At 41.1% G+C, this 16,420-nt stretch overlaps 1 protein-coding gene across 8 annotated transcripts in view; it reads right to left on the reverse strand.

The window, feature by feature from the left end:
* MAP7 (microtubule associated protein 7) overlaps positions 1-16,420 on the reverse strand; it is a 127,302-nt gene that overhangs the window by 54,620 nt on the left and 56,262 nt on the right. For all 8 annotated transcript variants that reach the window (XM_055810384.1, XM_055810383.1, XM_055810382.1 and 5 more), the window contains one exon: positions 4,090-4,158. In XM_055810384.1, coding sequence (XP_055666359.1) covers positions 4,090-4,158 — 69 coding nt within the window. The remainder of the gene's footprint in view (positions 1-4,089; positions 4,159-16,420) is intronic.

Consider the following 16,420-nt stretch of genomic DNA (forward strand, 5'->3'; position numbering starts at 1 on the left):
AATACACAAGTAAGCCATTTGTAAAAACATGTAAAGTCAGTCTATTTGTGTGCAGACTACATATCTATGAAAAAGAGGTACTAGCAAAATACTACTAGGGGTCATATAAATGAGGTTAAAGATATTCACAAAAATAAAACCCAAGTGAGGATGTACTAGACAGATTTTGAATAGTTACTTGAATTAGATGAAAAATCAGTGATGTGCATTTCATACTCTTAACAGGAGTTTCTGCATCAGGATGGCAGGATTTCTTGGATGAATGAGTTCAGTGATGACTAGCTTCAGTTTAATTATTCTTGAACTCTCATCAGTGAAAGACTATCATCCCAACAAGTCTCAACAACAGCCAGAGACTACAGCCCCAATTAATGACATTAATAGTGATGCTAAGTAACAGCTGCAAGGAGAAAACCCATTGTGTAGTTGGTAGGAAGAACATTCAAACATGACAGCCCCAATGAAAGGTGCATCAAGTGAACAAGTTACCAGCAAAGACAAAGGTAATTCATTACCCAGTTACAGATCAAACCTTTAATGTTGGCTGAATAGCTCACAGTGCTGCTGCCGTTTATAAAACTATGGCTAGCTATGCCATTGCATAGATTTGTCCAATGTATGGTGTAAATTAACATTTGGCTGCTGTATAAGAAGTGTGCTGACTTGCATGCAGTCTCTTCAACATGCAGACACAGGTCAAAAGGGTAATAATATTCCCTCTCTTTCGTGGCTGGCACAAAAGATTCACAAAACACGAATTCCCATAGCACAAGTAATTAGTGCTAGTGGAATAATGCACATACAATATGAATTCCCCTGGAAAACAAGGATTCCCTTCAAGGGCTGTCAGCAAAGTCAATGTAACATTGAGTTGACAGAGAATGATGAGACACTGGGGAAAAATGTAAAATCCTGCTTCTTTCAGAATGTACTATTCTCCTTTCAGTGTTGGTTTTTGGTTTTTTTTTTTTTCTCAAGAGGAGAGATTTCCCTATCGGGGAGAAGCAGCAATTCTTCAAAGAGGCAGGAAGGTTACATGGACAGGCAAACTGAAAAGGTCTCCCTTAAGAATTCCTAATTATAATCAATGGAAGGAATAAAATAAATTTTTAAAGCTGCCCTCTGCCATTCTCTTTGAAGATATCCAATTATTTTTTCTGTGTCACACACCTGATAGTGTTCATGCACACACAAACTCTCCCAACACTCCAGGATGTTAGAACAATCCTAAAAAATTCACAGTAAGTTGCAGGCTATGCAAAGTGAAAGTGTGTCTTCAACAACAAACTATTTTGCATAAATTTGGGATCACAAAGAGCTAAATCAATATTGGCACAAAGATGAGGATAACACCTTTATAGCAGACCAGCACTGTTTTATTTCTACAAGAAGCTAGAGCATATGTTGCTAGTGCATATCTTACACTGTTAAAATTAAAATGCCTTTTCTAAGCCTTGAAAATAATCCTTCATAGTTTGGCTACCAGCCCAACCTCAAACTACTGCATTCTGAATCCAGCTGCACCCCCAATACAGAGTTTCAATGGCTTCAAATTGTGGCTAAACAAGAAAGTTCGCTGGGCCTGCTCCCTGTTTTATTTCTCAAGTCTCTGCTCATTAACAACCCACCAGGCACATACCTGGGGGACTGCATTTCTTCTCGTTCAGTAGGAGTACCAGGACAAACATACAAGGTATGTTCTACTCCCTCTTGCTCATATTTGCCATCAGGCAGTAGGCTTAAGATGCTGCACAAAGAGATGGGAAACATCATTTGCAACATTTCTTACAGAAATAATTGATAACTGGACATATGCAAAGCTCTACAGAGAACAGTGTGGTAAGACCCACGTGCTGCTGTAGAAGTTGCAGTCTGGGTATGATGCAGTGCATGTGAACTCACACTCAGCGGTCTGTTTAACTACATTTACATAACATACACATGGTTAGCATTATCTCCAAGAGGGATGTTTGGAGATTAAAGAAGCCATAGTTCTATAAAGGGGAAAATAATTCTGTATCTATTGCTGGAAATTAAGCCTCTAACCTACATATGAAAACAATATTTTTCCATAAAATTACAACACTTACGGTGACTTGGAAATTATTTTTAAGAATTTACTAGTTCATTTAGAAGAGCTTAGAAGTCATGAACAGCATTTTGCAGAAATTCAGCATTGAAGTGTCAGTTATTTTTGGTCCCTAATTATATTAACAAAAGGAAAATGCAGGCTTTTCAAATCTTCTATACGATTAATACTCACTGAACTCAAGCACAGTTGACATTTGTAGAAATTAGGTTGCAATTTCACTAAATTAGTAATTGTCACATGTACTTATTACATATGGCCAGTTTCTGTGGCTCAGGTGACTATCAGCTGCACTCAGTGTGACTTTCAAAAGTCAGACTGCTGCTAGTCTTCATTTCCATCTATAATCCTCTCAATCTCTTCTCACAAATGGCTACTTCCTTTCTTCCCTTGACTCCTAGGGTGCTGATTTTTTATATTAAAGAAACTAAAAGGGATACAAGTGGAGAACAACAGCCAGTTTGTATGTTGGTTCACAGAGGTGATGCAAGGAGAAAGAAATGTAAGCCACAGCATTATTTGTAAAGATGCACTACTTGGATCTCAAACTCTCTTCCCTTTGTCTAGGTCCATTTGCACTGCTGTGCATACATTCAGAGTTGCCTTGGATTCCTAATATTTGTTCAAGCCTGTAGATGCCTTCCAGACAATAATGACGTTATTTATAGGGACAGCTGTCACTCCTGTTGCAAACTCCTTGATTTGGTTTTTAACCAAAACAGTGTGAAAATTCATATGCAGTCTAAAGAAAACAACAACCACCCCCAAACAAACAAAACCCAAACCACCAGGTCTCAGGAACTCTCTTTTCAACAGAGACTCCCACTAGCTGGGTACAGAGCTAAACCCTGCACACATGACTGCCCTCTCTCTCTCCAGTCCCAGGAATTCTGCAGTTCTTTCTACACACCAGCATAGATGAAGGGAACACAAGGAGCAGCCAGGACACTCTCCTGAGAAATGAAAACTGGGAATAAATACGGCAGGATAAAGTGGATGTTGAACACTGCCCAACACCTAGAGTTCTGGTTCTCCCATGGAAGTGGGTAATGTTACCTCCATTCTCTCCTGTTTTTCCCTCTGCCTTTCTGACTGAGCAGGCATGAATGCTGTGCTTTGTGCTGGACCCAGCGCTGCCTGGCAGAGCATACAAGGTATGATCTGAACACTGACAGCACTGGGATTGCTTCCCTCTGGGGATGTAGGCCAAAGGTATCCAACTTGGAGACAGAGAAGTCTGTCAGTACAAAACAGCCAGTGAGCGGCCAAGCCATCAAGGAGTCAAAACCGGGGTGCTTACAGTGCGGCTGGTCCTCAGCAACACAAGCACTTATGCTTTGCCAGGCATCTAAACAAGATCATTTATTAACTGCACATTTTAAGCTTGGGTATCTGAATCACAATACAGGCAGAATTCGGGAGTTTAAGTGCTCTTCTGGATCTTGGTTTAGGCATGCAAGTGGAACAGACTCACAGCTACATCATGGCTACTCAAGGACTACATGAAGCATTTTAGTTCAGACTTTCAATGGCGAAAGTAAATAGCAAATTAAATCCACACAATGTACCAATAAGGTGAGGTAATGATAAATATCTTTCCACATAGAGTATATTACAGAATACGGCATGCTTTGTGATAAGCGGAGAAATGTCTGAACAGAAGCACATTTATATATAAAGCTGTAAATCTTTGCCTACAGCAGATAGTTCTCATGCAAGCACAGATGCAAGTTATAGCCACTTCTGTTGCCTTATCTCACTTCCCAAACCTCATTCCTAAGCTATAAAAAAATAAAAGTAGTGGTTTTTTCAGTTTTGCTTCTTTGCAAACAGTCAGATTCCAGCCTAACTAAATACAAACAGCCACTGATACCAGTTTTCACTGAAACAGTAAGAGAGGTATAAGAGCATCAAACATTTTAAAGATTCCTAAGACAGCTCTTTTTCATGCACCATTGAGGCAAACAGCCTTGTAACATAAAGCATGTGGAATGGCATACCTGGTTTAGTTCCAGTGCTGCTTTGTCCTGAAGTGGCTTTCTTGTCTTGTATTTTAGAACCTTCAGCTGCTAAAATAAGGAAGAAAAGGAAAGCGATTAATCATATTACTAAACAAAAGTTCAACCACTCTATTATAATAAAACTTAAACACAGCTGAATTACCTTTAAAACCAGACTGTTTTGAAATACCACTTTAATATCATTCTACACCATTTTGCATAGAAGAAACCCTGAAGGTTACACAGAAAATATTGAAGCCACAACACAAGTTCGGCTTTCACATTGAGACAAGAGCCACAAGAAGACACCATTTTAACAATGTTGTTTTTAATAAGGTGTATGATTTTTTCCCATGCTATGCTAATGCTATACAGGCAGCTAATTTTATCTCTTCCTTCTCAGTGATGCTTTAGAAACCACTACTTGCAGAGAACAACAGCTTGCTTTTTTTTTTTTGCTTTTGAAAACTTAATTTCCCTTGGAAGAAGCAGAATTAATCACACTGATAAAAGCAAGTTAGTGAGAATAGCAGAATGAAACTGTAGAGTGACTTTGAAGACACATTCAAATATGTGGCAATGTTTGGATGCATTGAGGAAACTGTGTTGCTAAAGGTGACTTGCAGATCCTATGTTTCTGAAGGTATGGTACAAGATACTGGTAAAAGCTTCATAGACTTTTCACAAATTACTAACACACCATTATGCAGAATTATGAAGAGAGGATGAATTATGATCTGAATGATCAGAGGAGATATTCACATTATTTTCCATAGATTTTTGATCAGGCCTTATCTGTCTTAAGAAGGGATAATTCTGAGACTCTGAATGTCCTTCCAACAACCACTTATAAAGAAGACCCAAAAGACTCATTATACTTCAATTCACAAGCACGTCCTTGGCTCAGCACCTATTTATAATTCAAAGCAAACCAGGAGATCAGAAGCCATGACTTTCTCAGCTTATACTCATCTTCACGTTCAGCAGCTCCACTATAGGAGTGTTTGAGTCCAGAACACAGCAATCTGGGAAGAGTCTAAAGACAGACTATAAGAATTTTAAGAACCATTCCACACAAAGCTTGAAAGTATTTGCAAGCAAGGATAACAAGACAGTTGTATCAATAAAGCTTAGGGGAAGAAAAAAGCCCCCAAACCCAATTAATTTAAATTAAAATATCACTAGAAATGGAAGCTGGAAAAAACTGATTACTCCAGCTTTAGAAGCTACACAGGCTTTACTGTTTTAGATCCACTTTAGAAAATATAATTTTAAAGATTTTTTTTTCCAGAAGGCTCCAAGCAATTTCCTATACTCGTCAGCTTCAGCAATACACCTCAGGCCTTAGTGCCTCAGTGAGTTCATTCCCTTCATGGCCTGACAAAATCCTTGTTTCCCTTTTACCTCCTTCCACATGCATGTTTCAGGATGAACGTAGAGGATGAAAGGTAGCGGGAGAAACCTATGTGACACTTGCTGCACCTTTTTGCTGGGGGGAAGCAGGTGAGGGAAATAGAAAAATAACTTATCAAATTTTAGTGTTCAAGAGCAATGTCTTGCTGAGAGAAACATTCAAAAATCACATCTCATAAAAAAAAAAGTGTGAAATTTTAAATAATTGCCAAAAAAAAGACACTCCCCTCCCTGACAACTGTACTAAGTCTCTTGTGATTGATAGAAGTAACTGCTGTTGAACTTACCAAATATTAATTCCAAATCACAATGATAATTGTCACACCTTAAAGGCAGCCCAACAAAAGGTTTCAGTATTTTCCCATTTTAAAGGCCTCATACAAAGGATTAGTTTGACCTATAGGCAGATGGTCTGATTTTTGGCAAGATAATCTGAGCAACACTGAACACTTGCACTTTCAGGCTTTGTAGAAACTACTGTTATTAAAACCCATGCTTTTCCTCAGTATTCCAAATGAGTGGTACTTAGCCTGAAAAAAAGTGTTTTATTCAGAGGAAGTGCATTTAAACTCTTCATAGCTTACAAACTCTTTATACCTTACTACTACATTAACTCTGAGAGGGAGGTAAAACAGACTTATTTCCTGTCTGAATCAGCTATTTAGAACATTCTCTGAAAAAGTCCTGCTGTAATGCATGGGGAACCTAACAATGATTCCCATCAGCCTGGTCTAGGGCATCACAGAGAAGGGGAAACTGTTATAAAATAGTAAAAATATTGTTTCTGAGCATCAATGAGAGCACTGACGTTCTAACAGCTTCAGCATAAGTTTCTTTGCATCTCTCACACAATGTATGCACATTATTTTCTTCAAGCATTGTGCCATGGGATTATGCAATACTCTGTTAACTTCAAAACAGTGATTTAAATGCCATCCAGATAGACTTGTAACGAAGTCTAAGTACACAGAGTAGTATTTTTTTCCATATTTCCTCTTGTCTGACATTTCCTTGGAATATTTTGTGACACAGCTTGAGTACACATTCATGGGACCACTCATATGACAAGTGATGAAGAAAAGAACAGATGGCACAACCACAAATTCTAATAATGCTAGATATCAAATAAGAATTGGCACAAGTATTTAGTAACTAGTGTAGGTGTGTTCCCACATAAAATACCTCTTGCTCTAAGATGCAAACAGATTAAATCAGACAACATCTAAAATCCAAACCTAAATATTGAGAACTGTGGTTCCAGCAAGACTCAATAACCTAAGACATGCCAGGAGAGACATAGTTCAACTACCTAATACTTGCTCTGCTGCTTATTTTGAACCACTATCTTTGCATGGAGAGAATAAAAGTTGCATAAATAAATGTTAGAAATAAGAGGATTTTTTTCTGTGAATTATTCTGGAAACTTAAAAGGCTGAAGACAAACTGTGTAATAGTGTAGATATGCTGGGGAAGACAATCACAGAATGCAAGCTGTTGAGGTTGGAAGGGATCTCTGGAAACTATCTAGTTCATCCCCTCTGCTCAAAGTGGGGTTGCCTTGAGCAGGCCACACCCAGTTGCGTTTTGAAGTACCTCTAAGGATGGAGACTCCACAACTGCTCTGAGCAACCTGTGCCAGTCTTTGACCACTCTTCACAGTGGACGCGTTTCTCGTGTCTGAACAGTATTTTCTGCATTGCAGTTTTGTGCCCATCATCTCCTGTCCTGTCATTGCATGCCATGAAGGCTCTGTCTTATTTCACCTCATCAGGTATTTTCTGGTATGTGGTTCTGATGCAGTTGTTGTTTTGTTGGTTTCTTTTTTTTAACTTCTAGTGTTTCTGATGAACTGAAATGCTAAGTGATTTGGCCAGAGAGCCACTCAAGAATCAACACTGGTCATCCATCCCAGCTAAAGGAGAGATCATATGGGTAAACCCTCCACCCTGAGCTTCCACTGGTGGAAAAAGCTGTAAAGAGCTGCATCACTCCACCTTCACTTTTCCAAGACCAGTTTCAGTGAACAGTCTTCCAATAGTCATCCACAAATAAACTCTCCAAACCAGGATGCTCTCATCAGTTATTAAACCTTCCTCTAGCCTTCCTCGCCAGGTGAAATGTTATCTAACATCCACCCTCTTCAGTAACACTTTCAGATATGAAACTGAGATGAAAAGTTTTGTCTAAGTGGGGCCTGCAAAGGCTTAAAAATATGTGAATTTACCTACCTATCCAGTGCATGGAAGGGTTGACAGAACCAAAACCTTGTTTTCTTTCTCAACACATCAATGCAACACTGTATTATTGTGGCTGGAAACACCCCCACCACCCCTTTTTTAGAGGTAGAAGTATATATTTAAAATTTAAAAGTAATTTTAAAATTGAGCTGGATTATCCATCCATCTTACTTCCACCATTCCTTTTAAGTGCTCAGTGCCTGGGTAACAACTGATGGTGACAGAGCATTAGCCTGGTGTAAGGATTGCTCTGAACTTACTAATTTTGTTGACTAAAACAATATCCCTACTACTACATAACCACAACTTCATGTTCAACTTTATCTAACATGTCATCAAAGCCACGGATGTAAACACCCGCAGCAGGTCACTACAGGTTAATGAAACTCCAATTTGCCATGAGATGAGCTTTGACAAAGAGGCTTCAAATTTTTTGAATAATCTCCTCCAGTTTCCAGAAATACAGGGAAGACAGTGTTGTTCTCTACAACTAGCTGAGAGGAGGCTGTAGGCAGGTGGGGCTGGGTCTCTTCTCCCTTCTCTCAGATAACTAGCAACAGGACAAGAAGAAACAGCCTGAAGTGGAGCCAGGGGAGGCTTGGATTGGATATTAGGAAACATTTCTTCACTGAAAGGGTGGTCAAGCATTGGACCAGGCTGCCCAGGAGGTGGGGGAATCACCAACCCTGGAGATGTTTAAAAAGTGCGTGGAAGCAGCACTTAGGGACATGGTTTAGTGGTGGACTTGGCAGACCTGGCTTAATGGTTAGACTTTATGATCTCAAAGGTCTTTTCCAACCTAAATGATTCTATGATTTTCTCTTCAAAAGTTGCAAAGCTGAGGAAAGGTCTCATTGGAAACCTTGAAAAAGAAGGAAACCCATATACTTTTAGTGCTTCTTTACCTGCCAGGTAAGCTCTGGTCAAAGGAGACTGGCCTGAGAAACTAAGCAAGACAGCACATCCAAGGGGAAAAACCTGATTGAGAAGTAAAGCCCCTGGGAGGGTGCACTGAAAAACAGGAGGAATGCTTGCTGAGACTCTGGAAAAAGCAGAGAATGCCAAGAAACACTGAGCTGGGACGTGTCACATGTTTTTTAAAAAGCCTGTCAAAATGAGCAAATGCTGTGCAGATTACAAGCATTTGTTTTTCAGGCCATGACAAATCAAGCGCATGTTTGCACAACAGGAACCAGCTATCCCTAGTGAGGTGAAGGGCAAACCAGAGCCCCTACATCAAGGCTGAAGATCTGGAAAGAAGATGCTTAAGCTTTGCACAGTTGAAGCAGGGGATCTGCCACAGGACAGAGGTAGCTGTACTACCGGCTCTCCACTTCCTCAACAGATTAAACACAGTGGAAAAGGGCACTTGGGGTCCCACAAGCAAGAGATGGTGCTCAGACTTGTGTGAGGGTCAGGGTGTGCACAGCAGCCCACACAGAACTGCACCATAGCAAGCATCTGAAAAGTGGAACTGTATGAGGGCTGCACAGCCGTGGATAAGAGCACAAGCACAGGTAAGCCCGAGGCATGCAGACAGCTACGCATGCCTGACAGTTCAGATACTCCTCTGGGTAAAGAATGCTCCGAGCAGCCAGGAGGAGATACCACATTCCAGTTCCTTGCTCTTATTCCACAAGGGAGAGACAGAAGTACTGAAAAACAGCTAGGAGAAAAAAGAAATCACTAAAACCCAGAAGGGACTAAAGGGAAAAGAAAAAAAATCTAGCTATTCTGTCCCTGTCACTTGTCAGCTAATCCCCCCCACCCTGTTTTACTGAACAGCAGTTTAACTGTCAAAGTGCCAGGGGTGCGTGTTGGGAGATAGAGAAGGCATCAGAAGCAACTACTGTAACCAAGTAATGCCTCAGTCAAAAAGTGTTGCCAATATGCAGCAGAGGCAAGTCAGCATTAAACTGGGAAATTTAGAAGTTAACCGAGAACTGCTATATTATTTACTCCTTAACATTCAATTCTGCTACCTCCAATTACTCCCTTATGAATGTTGCTCCAAAAAAACCAAACAAAACCCACTCTTTAGTTTACATGCTTATTTTATACAGCATTTTATGTCCAATACACACAGTGTAAAAACACATAGTTTGAATTAGTCAGAATTAAGCAGAGAACAGAGCCTCCTAAGCTGTATAAGCAAGAATGAAGAAGTGAGGCTACTGTGGGCAGTTTTATCCAGCCACCAGGAATAGCAGCTAGTTACCAGCTCAATCAAATGAGAGGTATTGCTGTGCTGGGTTGAGTGTATTGATAGTGCAGATACAGGTCTGAGCTGACAAAGTTCATTAGCTTAAATGCAGAACTACATTAAGACCAAATTCCTGACTTGGAATAAAAATATCAACAACTGGTTGTTCTATTCTAACAAATTCATGTGAGCCACAATACAGGGAAAACAAATTTCAACGTGAATAAAAGCTTTCCCACTGCTTGTGACTTCTGCCTCTTCCTACATCCACAGCTTATAAGACTTTGGTAACATGTACACATGCAAAAGCTACTCTCTGTATTTACAGCAAAATATATCTTGCAAGTCTTTAGCATTTCTTACTCTTTGTATTATCAATAATGTCCATATAAATACTTAGACAAACAATATAGTGAAGCAATATTTTAGTGCTGCTTATCACTCTAGAGTTAAGTACTGCGTTCATTCCATACTTACACACCATACTTATCTTTTACTTGTATTTTTAAATTGGAAGCTTGGGAACAAAGGATAGTGGTCTCTCGAGAGCTAAATAGGTCTGAAAGTCCTATGGCTGGCCAAAAATTACCAAGTTGCATGCAGCTCAGCTGATAGATAAAAAGGTAAAAACCAAGCAGCTGAATACCTAATATTAAAATCTTAACAGTCAGAGCAAAGTTATGATCTGCTCTCCTCTTCAGAAATGTGGGAAGCAGTAAGTCTTAAAAAAGTATACAAGAAAAACACCACATGGTCACTTGTTAAAATACTACCGTTTTCACAAAATCCACTTGTCAATAACAACTCTGAAAGTACCCCTCATGAAAAGCCTGGGGAGAAGCGGCTTGGCAATCTGTTCCAACACAGCTGGAGACGATCTTTTCTGGTACTTCTGCACTGTAGTGGAAGTTGGAGTGACCTTGGACAGACCAACTTCCTTACACTGCTGCTTCTACCAGCTGTGCCTGAGCTGAACGCTGAGTCAAGGCTACTCCTTGCTTCCATTTATTCCCTTTGTAAGCACACTCTGAAGGCCTAATGCTGTTCAGGACCCGATGTGCTTTTTCAGAAGATTATTATAAATCTGTGCTTTGAGTGTACCAAAATTACACTGCAATCAGTGCTAGTTTTGCTTTTGTAAGCTCTCATGCAAGCATATGTAGCAGTTATCAAAGTCAAGTCTTTCAAAACAAGATAGCAAGAAAATTTTTACTTTCAGCTAATACATGCTACAATACAACCCTGCTGAGGAGCATGGAGATGGATCAAGCAGTGACCCAAATACAAAAGCTTGAACACAAAACCAAACCATCTCCTTTTCCATCACTGAAATCCATTTGTACATACTGCTCAGAACAGCTGTGTCCAAGATGTTTACTCTGACACTTGCGCCATGCAGGAGCTAAGCATCAGCATTTTATTCATGTAAAACATCTCTTCCTTTTCTCCTCTTCTGCAACAACTCTAAACTTCCCTTCTGTGCAGGATGGTGGCTTGTGTGTTGCTGCTGGCCTCCCAAGAGCAAGTAGCCTGCCAGCAGTCAGCTCCTAACCACAGGCCACTCCGAAGCAAACTTCGTAACTTAAAAATCTTGCTGCAGACCCCTTCCTATGTAGTGATGTGCTGTCCTGGTAGCCAGCAGATGCTCCCCAAGCCGTTGCTGAGGACAGGAGCAAAACAGCACAGTAAGAAACCTGGACTCTCAGTCACTGTCAAGGAAGAGCTTCCAGGTGTCTCCAGAAAGGCTCAGAGACTGGTTCAGATGGGAGGCTCAGAGCAAGCTCAGAAATCAAGTTATTTTATTTTTTTTTTAGCTCAGCAGGATAGGAAAACGAAAGTATCTGGGGATGGGAAGACTGCAGGGAGGGACAAGGAGAGAATCGGAGGATTCTGACAGGAAAGGAGGCCTACGTGACATCAACATGCATTTGGCAGAAGCTTGGTCACAAAAGATGTAGCTTTTCAGGGAAGGGGGGAGCCAAGATGGTGCACCGGCTTTCTTTCAAGGTTAATTCTTTTGAGGAAGAGCATGCAGATAGGAACAGAACTGAAGCATCAGGATGGAAAGTGTGCTCTGCACACTTACTGTCAAGCTCCCTCCATTCCACCCAAAAAACTCCAAGCCCTCTTAAAAGCCCTGGTGTAGATGGTTCAGGAAGAGACACTGGAAAGATTTCCCTAACAGAGCTACACTTCAGTAGAAAAATAGAAACACTTCCAAACCAACATCCTCAGGCCTCTTAATTTAAATGCTTCAGAAAACCGTTAGCAGAATGGGTATGGTTATACCATTAGAGCTCCAATCAAAATCTTTTTGTAACAAAACATTCTAATTAGCAACACTGATAAAACTATTTTTATGAAGATTTACAAGGTTCTGCCCATTACTATAGCAGTGAGACAGTAAGAACTGTGATGTGTGTGAATTCTCTAAAAGGCTTATGTTTAATGTACTCCAGTGATTAAAACTAAGCCCTAGACTTCCGATTTCAAAGAATAAAGAGATGTGCCTAATTTTGGTTGGATGTCAACACTTAGATCCTCTTGTTAAGGAAGCAGGCTGAAGGAACTGTTGAGGGAACTAGGGTGACGCAAAAAGTACTTGCAGACTATAGACCTGTTTGCTGGTTTTAGTACAGGCAATATAAATGTTCCGAATTTCACATATAAACTTTCTGAAATGTCTATCATTAGCAAATGGAAAATGCCTATTCTTTTAAAGTCTAAACAGCAGTACTTCCAGACTACGTTTGCAAGACAGAGGTTTGAGTCAAAGAGTGACAGAGTATCTGTATTTCATTTCTACTCACTGAAACAGCAAAGCAAAGTTCATGCCTTAAACACACCTATGAATTAATCTTGCACTAAAATATTTTCGATTCTTACAAGTTTGGCATTGAAGTACATCTTTTCATATTTCCAACACTGTGAAACTTAAAGGGTCTGGTTTGCAAATATAAATAAATTAAAAGACACCAAGTTGCAGTGACCATCCCCGTTCTTTTTGCTCTGCCACATATCACAGAAGTCTACCATCAGAGTTGTCATACAAAGCGCTGCTACTCATGTTCTTCACCTCTGGTGTCCTGGCTGAGCTAAGTAGAAGTGAAAACTCATCAGCCTTAGTGTTTACTACTCACGGAATAGTGTAAGAGTTGCCACTGTTTTCATCATATTGTAGACTAGGAAGGTAAACAGATGTTTTAAAACTGTCACAGCTAATTCAGCACTAAATTGTAAAACGCTAAAAACAGAAACATAAATAGATGTCTTTGGAAACAATCCACAGACATAAAACTAGATGATTCAAATAATGACAGAGAAAGGGACTATTTTTTTTTTTTTAACTAAAATTATGTAACTGCTCTATTGGGAAATCCATATTTAGAAAAGATTACTTTTGGCTGAGTATGCTGGCTTTAAAAAGCATTGCATCCTAAAATATTAAATAACATAGGAGAACATACCAAACTGAGTGCCTTCGTAGGGAGAGCCCTTATACTGCTTCGAGTCCCTTAAAGATGATAGAAGAAACTCAATAACTGTAACAGCATTTACAAGAAATCTGATACTCACATTATTTCCTCTGGATAACTATTGCATCATCTTACTGCAATATAAAACAATGATATTAACATAAAAGGGCCACTGAAAGGTCCTTGTTATCTGCCGAAAAAGCCTGTGCTGTGAAGCTGGCTTCGCAGCTGACCAGAAGGCTGGCAAGCTTAGCCAGATACAGATGAGACGTAGGAATGGAAGCTTTTTAATTACACATCACCAAAATAAAAGCTGAAATGCCACTACCTGAGGGCATGCAGGGCAACCTCAGTTCCAGACACCAGGCATTCTGTGCTGCAGCCTGTCTTAGGCCACGTGCTCTTCAAACACCAAGACAAGGCAATATGTAACCTGCAGTGATTTATTTTTGACCCTTTTGCTCAAGGGAAAAACACATTCAGCCAAGGTGCAAGTACCAACTGCCTCTCCTCAGATTTCTGAACTGCTGAAGACAGCATTTGCTACCACAGTGCCAGACAGATCTCCACATCCAGGATCTGTGTCAGTGTACTCTTGTAGTAGTTGTACATGCAAGGTCACATCAGAGATTATGAAATGGAGCACCTGTACATTTTTCTAGCTGAAAAACTTTTCTGGACCTCAACTAGAGAGCTTGCTGCAAACTATGAGATAATTCCTATGAGTATTTCCAAATCATGATGAAGCTTACACCTACTGCTGAAAACTGAAGAACTATAATCATATAATCACAGAATCACTTAGGTTGGAAAAGACCTTTAATATCATCATCACTAACAGTTAAGCCAGATCTGCCAAGTCCACCACTAAACCATGTCCCTAAGTGCCGCTTCTACACACTTTTTAAACACCTCCTGGGCAGCCTGTTCCAATGCTTGACCACCCTTTCAGTGAAGAAAAGTTTCCTAATATCCAATCCAAACCTCTCCTGGCTCCACTTCAGGCCGTTTCTTCTTGTCCTGTTGCTAGTTATCTGGGAGAAAGGAGAAGAGACCCAGCCCCACCTGCCTACAGCCTCCTCTCAGCTAGCTGTAGAGAACACCACGGTCTCCCCTGAGTGTCCTCCTCTCCAGGCTAAACAGCCCCAGTTCCCTCAGCCGCTCCTCATAAGCCTTGTGCTCCAGACCCTTCACCAGCCTCATTGCCCTTCTCTGGACACGCTGCAGCACCTCAGTGTCTGTCTTGCAGTGAGGGGCCCAAAACTGGACACAGGATTCAAGGTGTGGCCTCACCAGTGCCAAGTACAGGAGGGGCGATCCCTTCCCTTGTCCTGCTGGCCACACTGCTTCAGATACAAGCCCAGATGCTGTTGGCCTTCTTGGCCACCTGGGCACACTGCTGGCTCATGTTCAGCCAGCTGTCGACCAGCATCCCCAGCTCCTTTCCCACCAGGCACCTTTCCCATTGCTCTCCCCCCAAGCCTGTAGCTTGGGATTGTTGTGACCCAAGTGCAGGGCCTGGCACTTCTCCTTGTTGAATGCCGTCCAGTTGGTCTTGTCCCATCAGTCCAGCCTGTCCAGATCCCTCTGCAGAGCCTTCTGACCCTCAAGCAGATCAACGCTCCTCTCAGCCTGGTATCACCTGCAAACTTACTGAGGGTGCACTCGATCCCCTTGTCCAGACTGTCAATAAAGATATGAAAGAGGACTGAGCCCTGGGGAACACCACTTGTGACGGGCCACCAGCTGGATGTAACACCATTCACCACCACTCTTTGGGCTCAGCCATCCAGCCAGTTTTTACCCAGCAAAGAATACACCCATCCAAGCTGTGAGTAGCCTCACAGCCTCACAGGAGAATGCTCTGGCAGGTGGTGTCAAAGAGTTTATTGGGGTCCAGGTAGACAACATCCACAGGCTTTCCTTCATCCACTAGGTGGATCGTGCTGTCATAGAAGGAGATCAGGTCCGTCAAGTTGGACCTGCCTTTCATAAAGCCATGCTGGCTGGGGCTGATCCCCCAATTGTCCTGCAGATGTCACATGTTGTCACTTAAGATGATCTGCTCCATAACCTTCCCCGGCACCAAGGTCAGGCTGACAAGCCTGTCGTTCCCAGATCTGCCTTCCTGCCCCTGTGCTTGACAGGCTCTTCTACCAGCTCTCTCAGTACCCTCGGGTGGATCCCATCTGGCCCCACAGACTTGTGCACATCTAAGTGGAGCTGCAGGCCATTGACTGTTTCCTCCTGGGCTGAGGGGATTTCACTCTGCTCCACCTCAACCCTGTTCCAGCTCAGGGGACTGAGTACCCTGAGAGTAAGTGGTCTTGCTATTAATGCTTTCTTTGCCTCAGTCTTTAAGTACCTCAGCCTTTTCCTTGTCCTTTGTGGCAGTGTTCCCCACCGCATCTAGTAAAGGATGGAGATTATCCTTGGCTTTGCTTTTGTTTCTAATGTATTTTAAAAACATTTTTTGTTATCTTTTATGGTAGTGGCCAGCTTGAGTTCTAGCTGGGCTTTCGCCTTTCTAATTTTCTCCCTGCATTTAGGCACAGACTAACCTGCTTTCAGTATCACACTGATCCCAAGGTCAGATTGCTTGAGCTGGGGAGAGCAATTTGAGTATTTATTATTTGATATCCTTGTTCAGAGGGCACAATGATCAAAGTGTTCGAGTCCTAGAAAAACACAGATATCAACTGCATTACAGCAAAGTGAATATGGGGATAGAAAGAAGGGGGAAATGGATACTTTGCTATACATTGCCCTATTAAGCAATTTGATCTTGAGATCTAAACGTTTTTTAAAACAATGCAATCTCTTTGGTCTCACTCAGCTTTGCAACAAGAGAAGGTAATGATTTCTCCCCGCAAAAGTAAAAAGTAAAAAGTAAAATAAAATAAAACATTCTTTTGATGCAATATATATTTTTAACAAATGTATAGGTCACGAAATAATACCTACTGGTTTATTTAGAAGACACCTACCAGCGCACAGACTGA

Source organism: Falco peregrinus, chromosome 7, assembly GCF_023634155.1.
Source record: "Falco peregrinus isolate bFalPer1 chromosome 7, bFalPer1.pri, whole genome shotgun sequence".
NCBI lineage: Eukaryota > Metazoa > Chordata > Aves > Falconiformes > Falconidae > Falco > Falco peregrinus.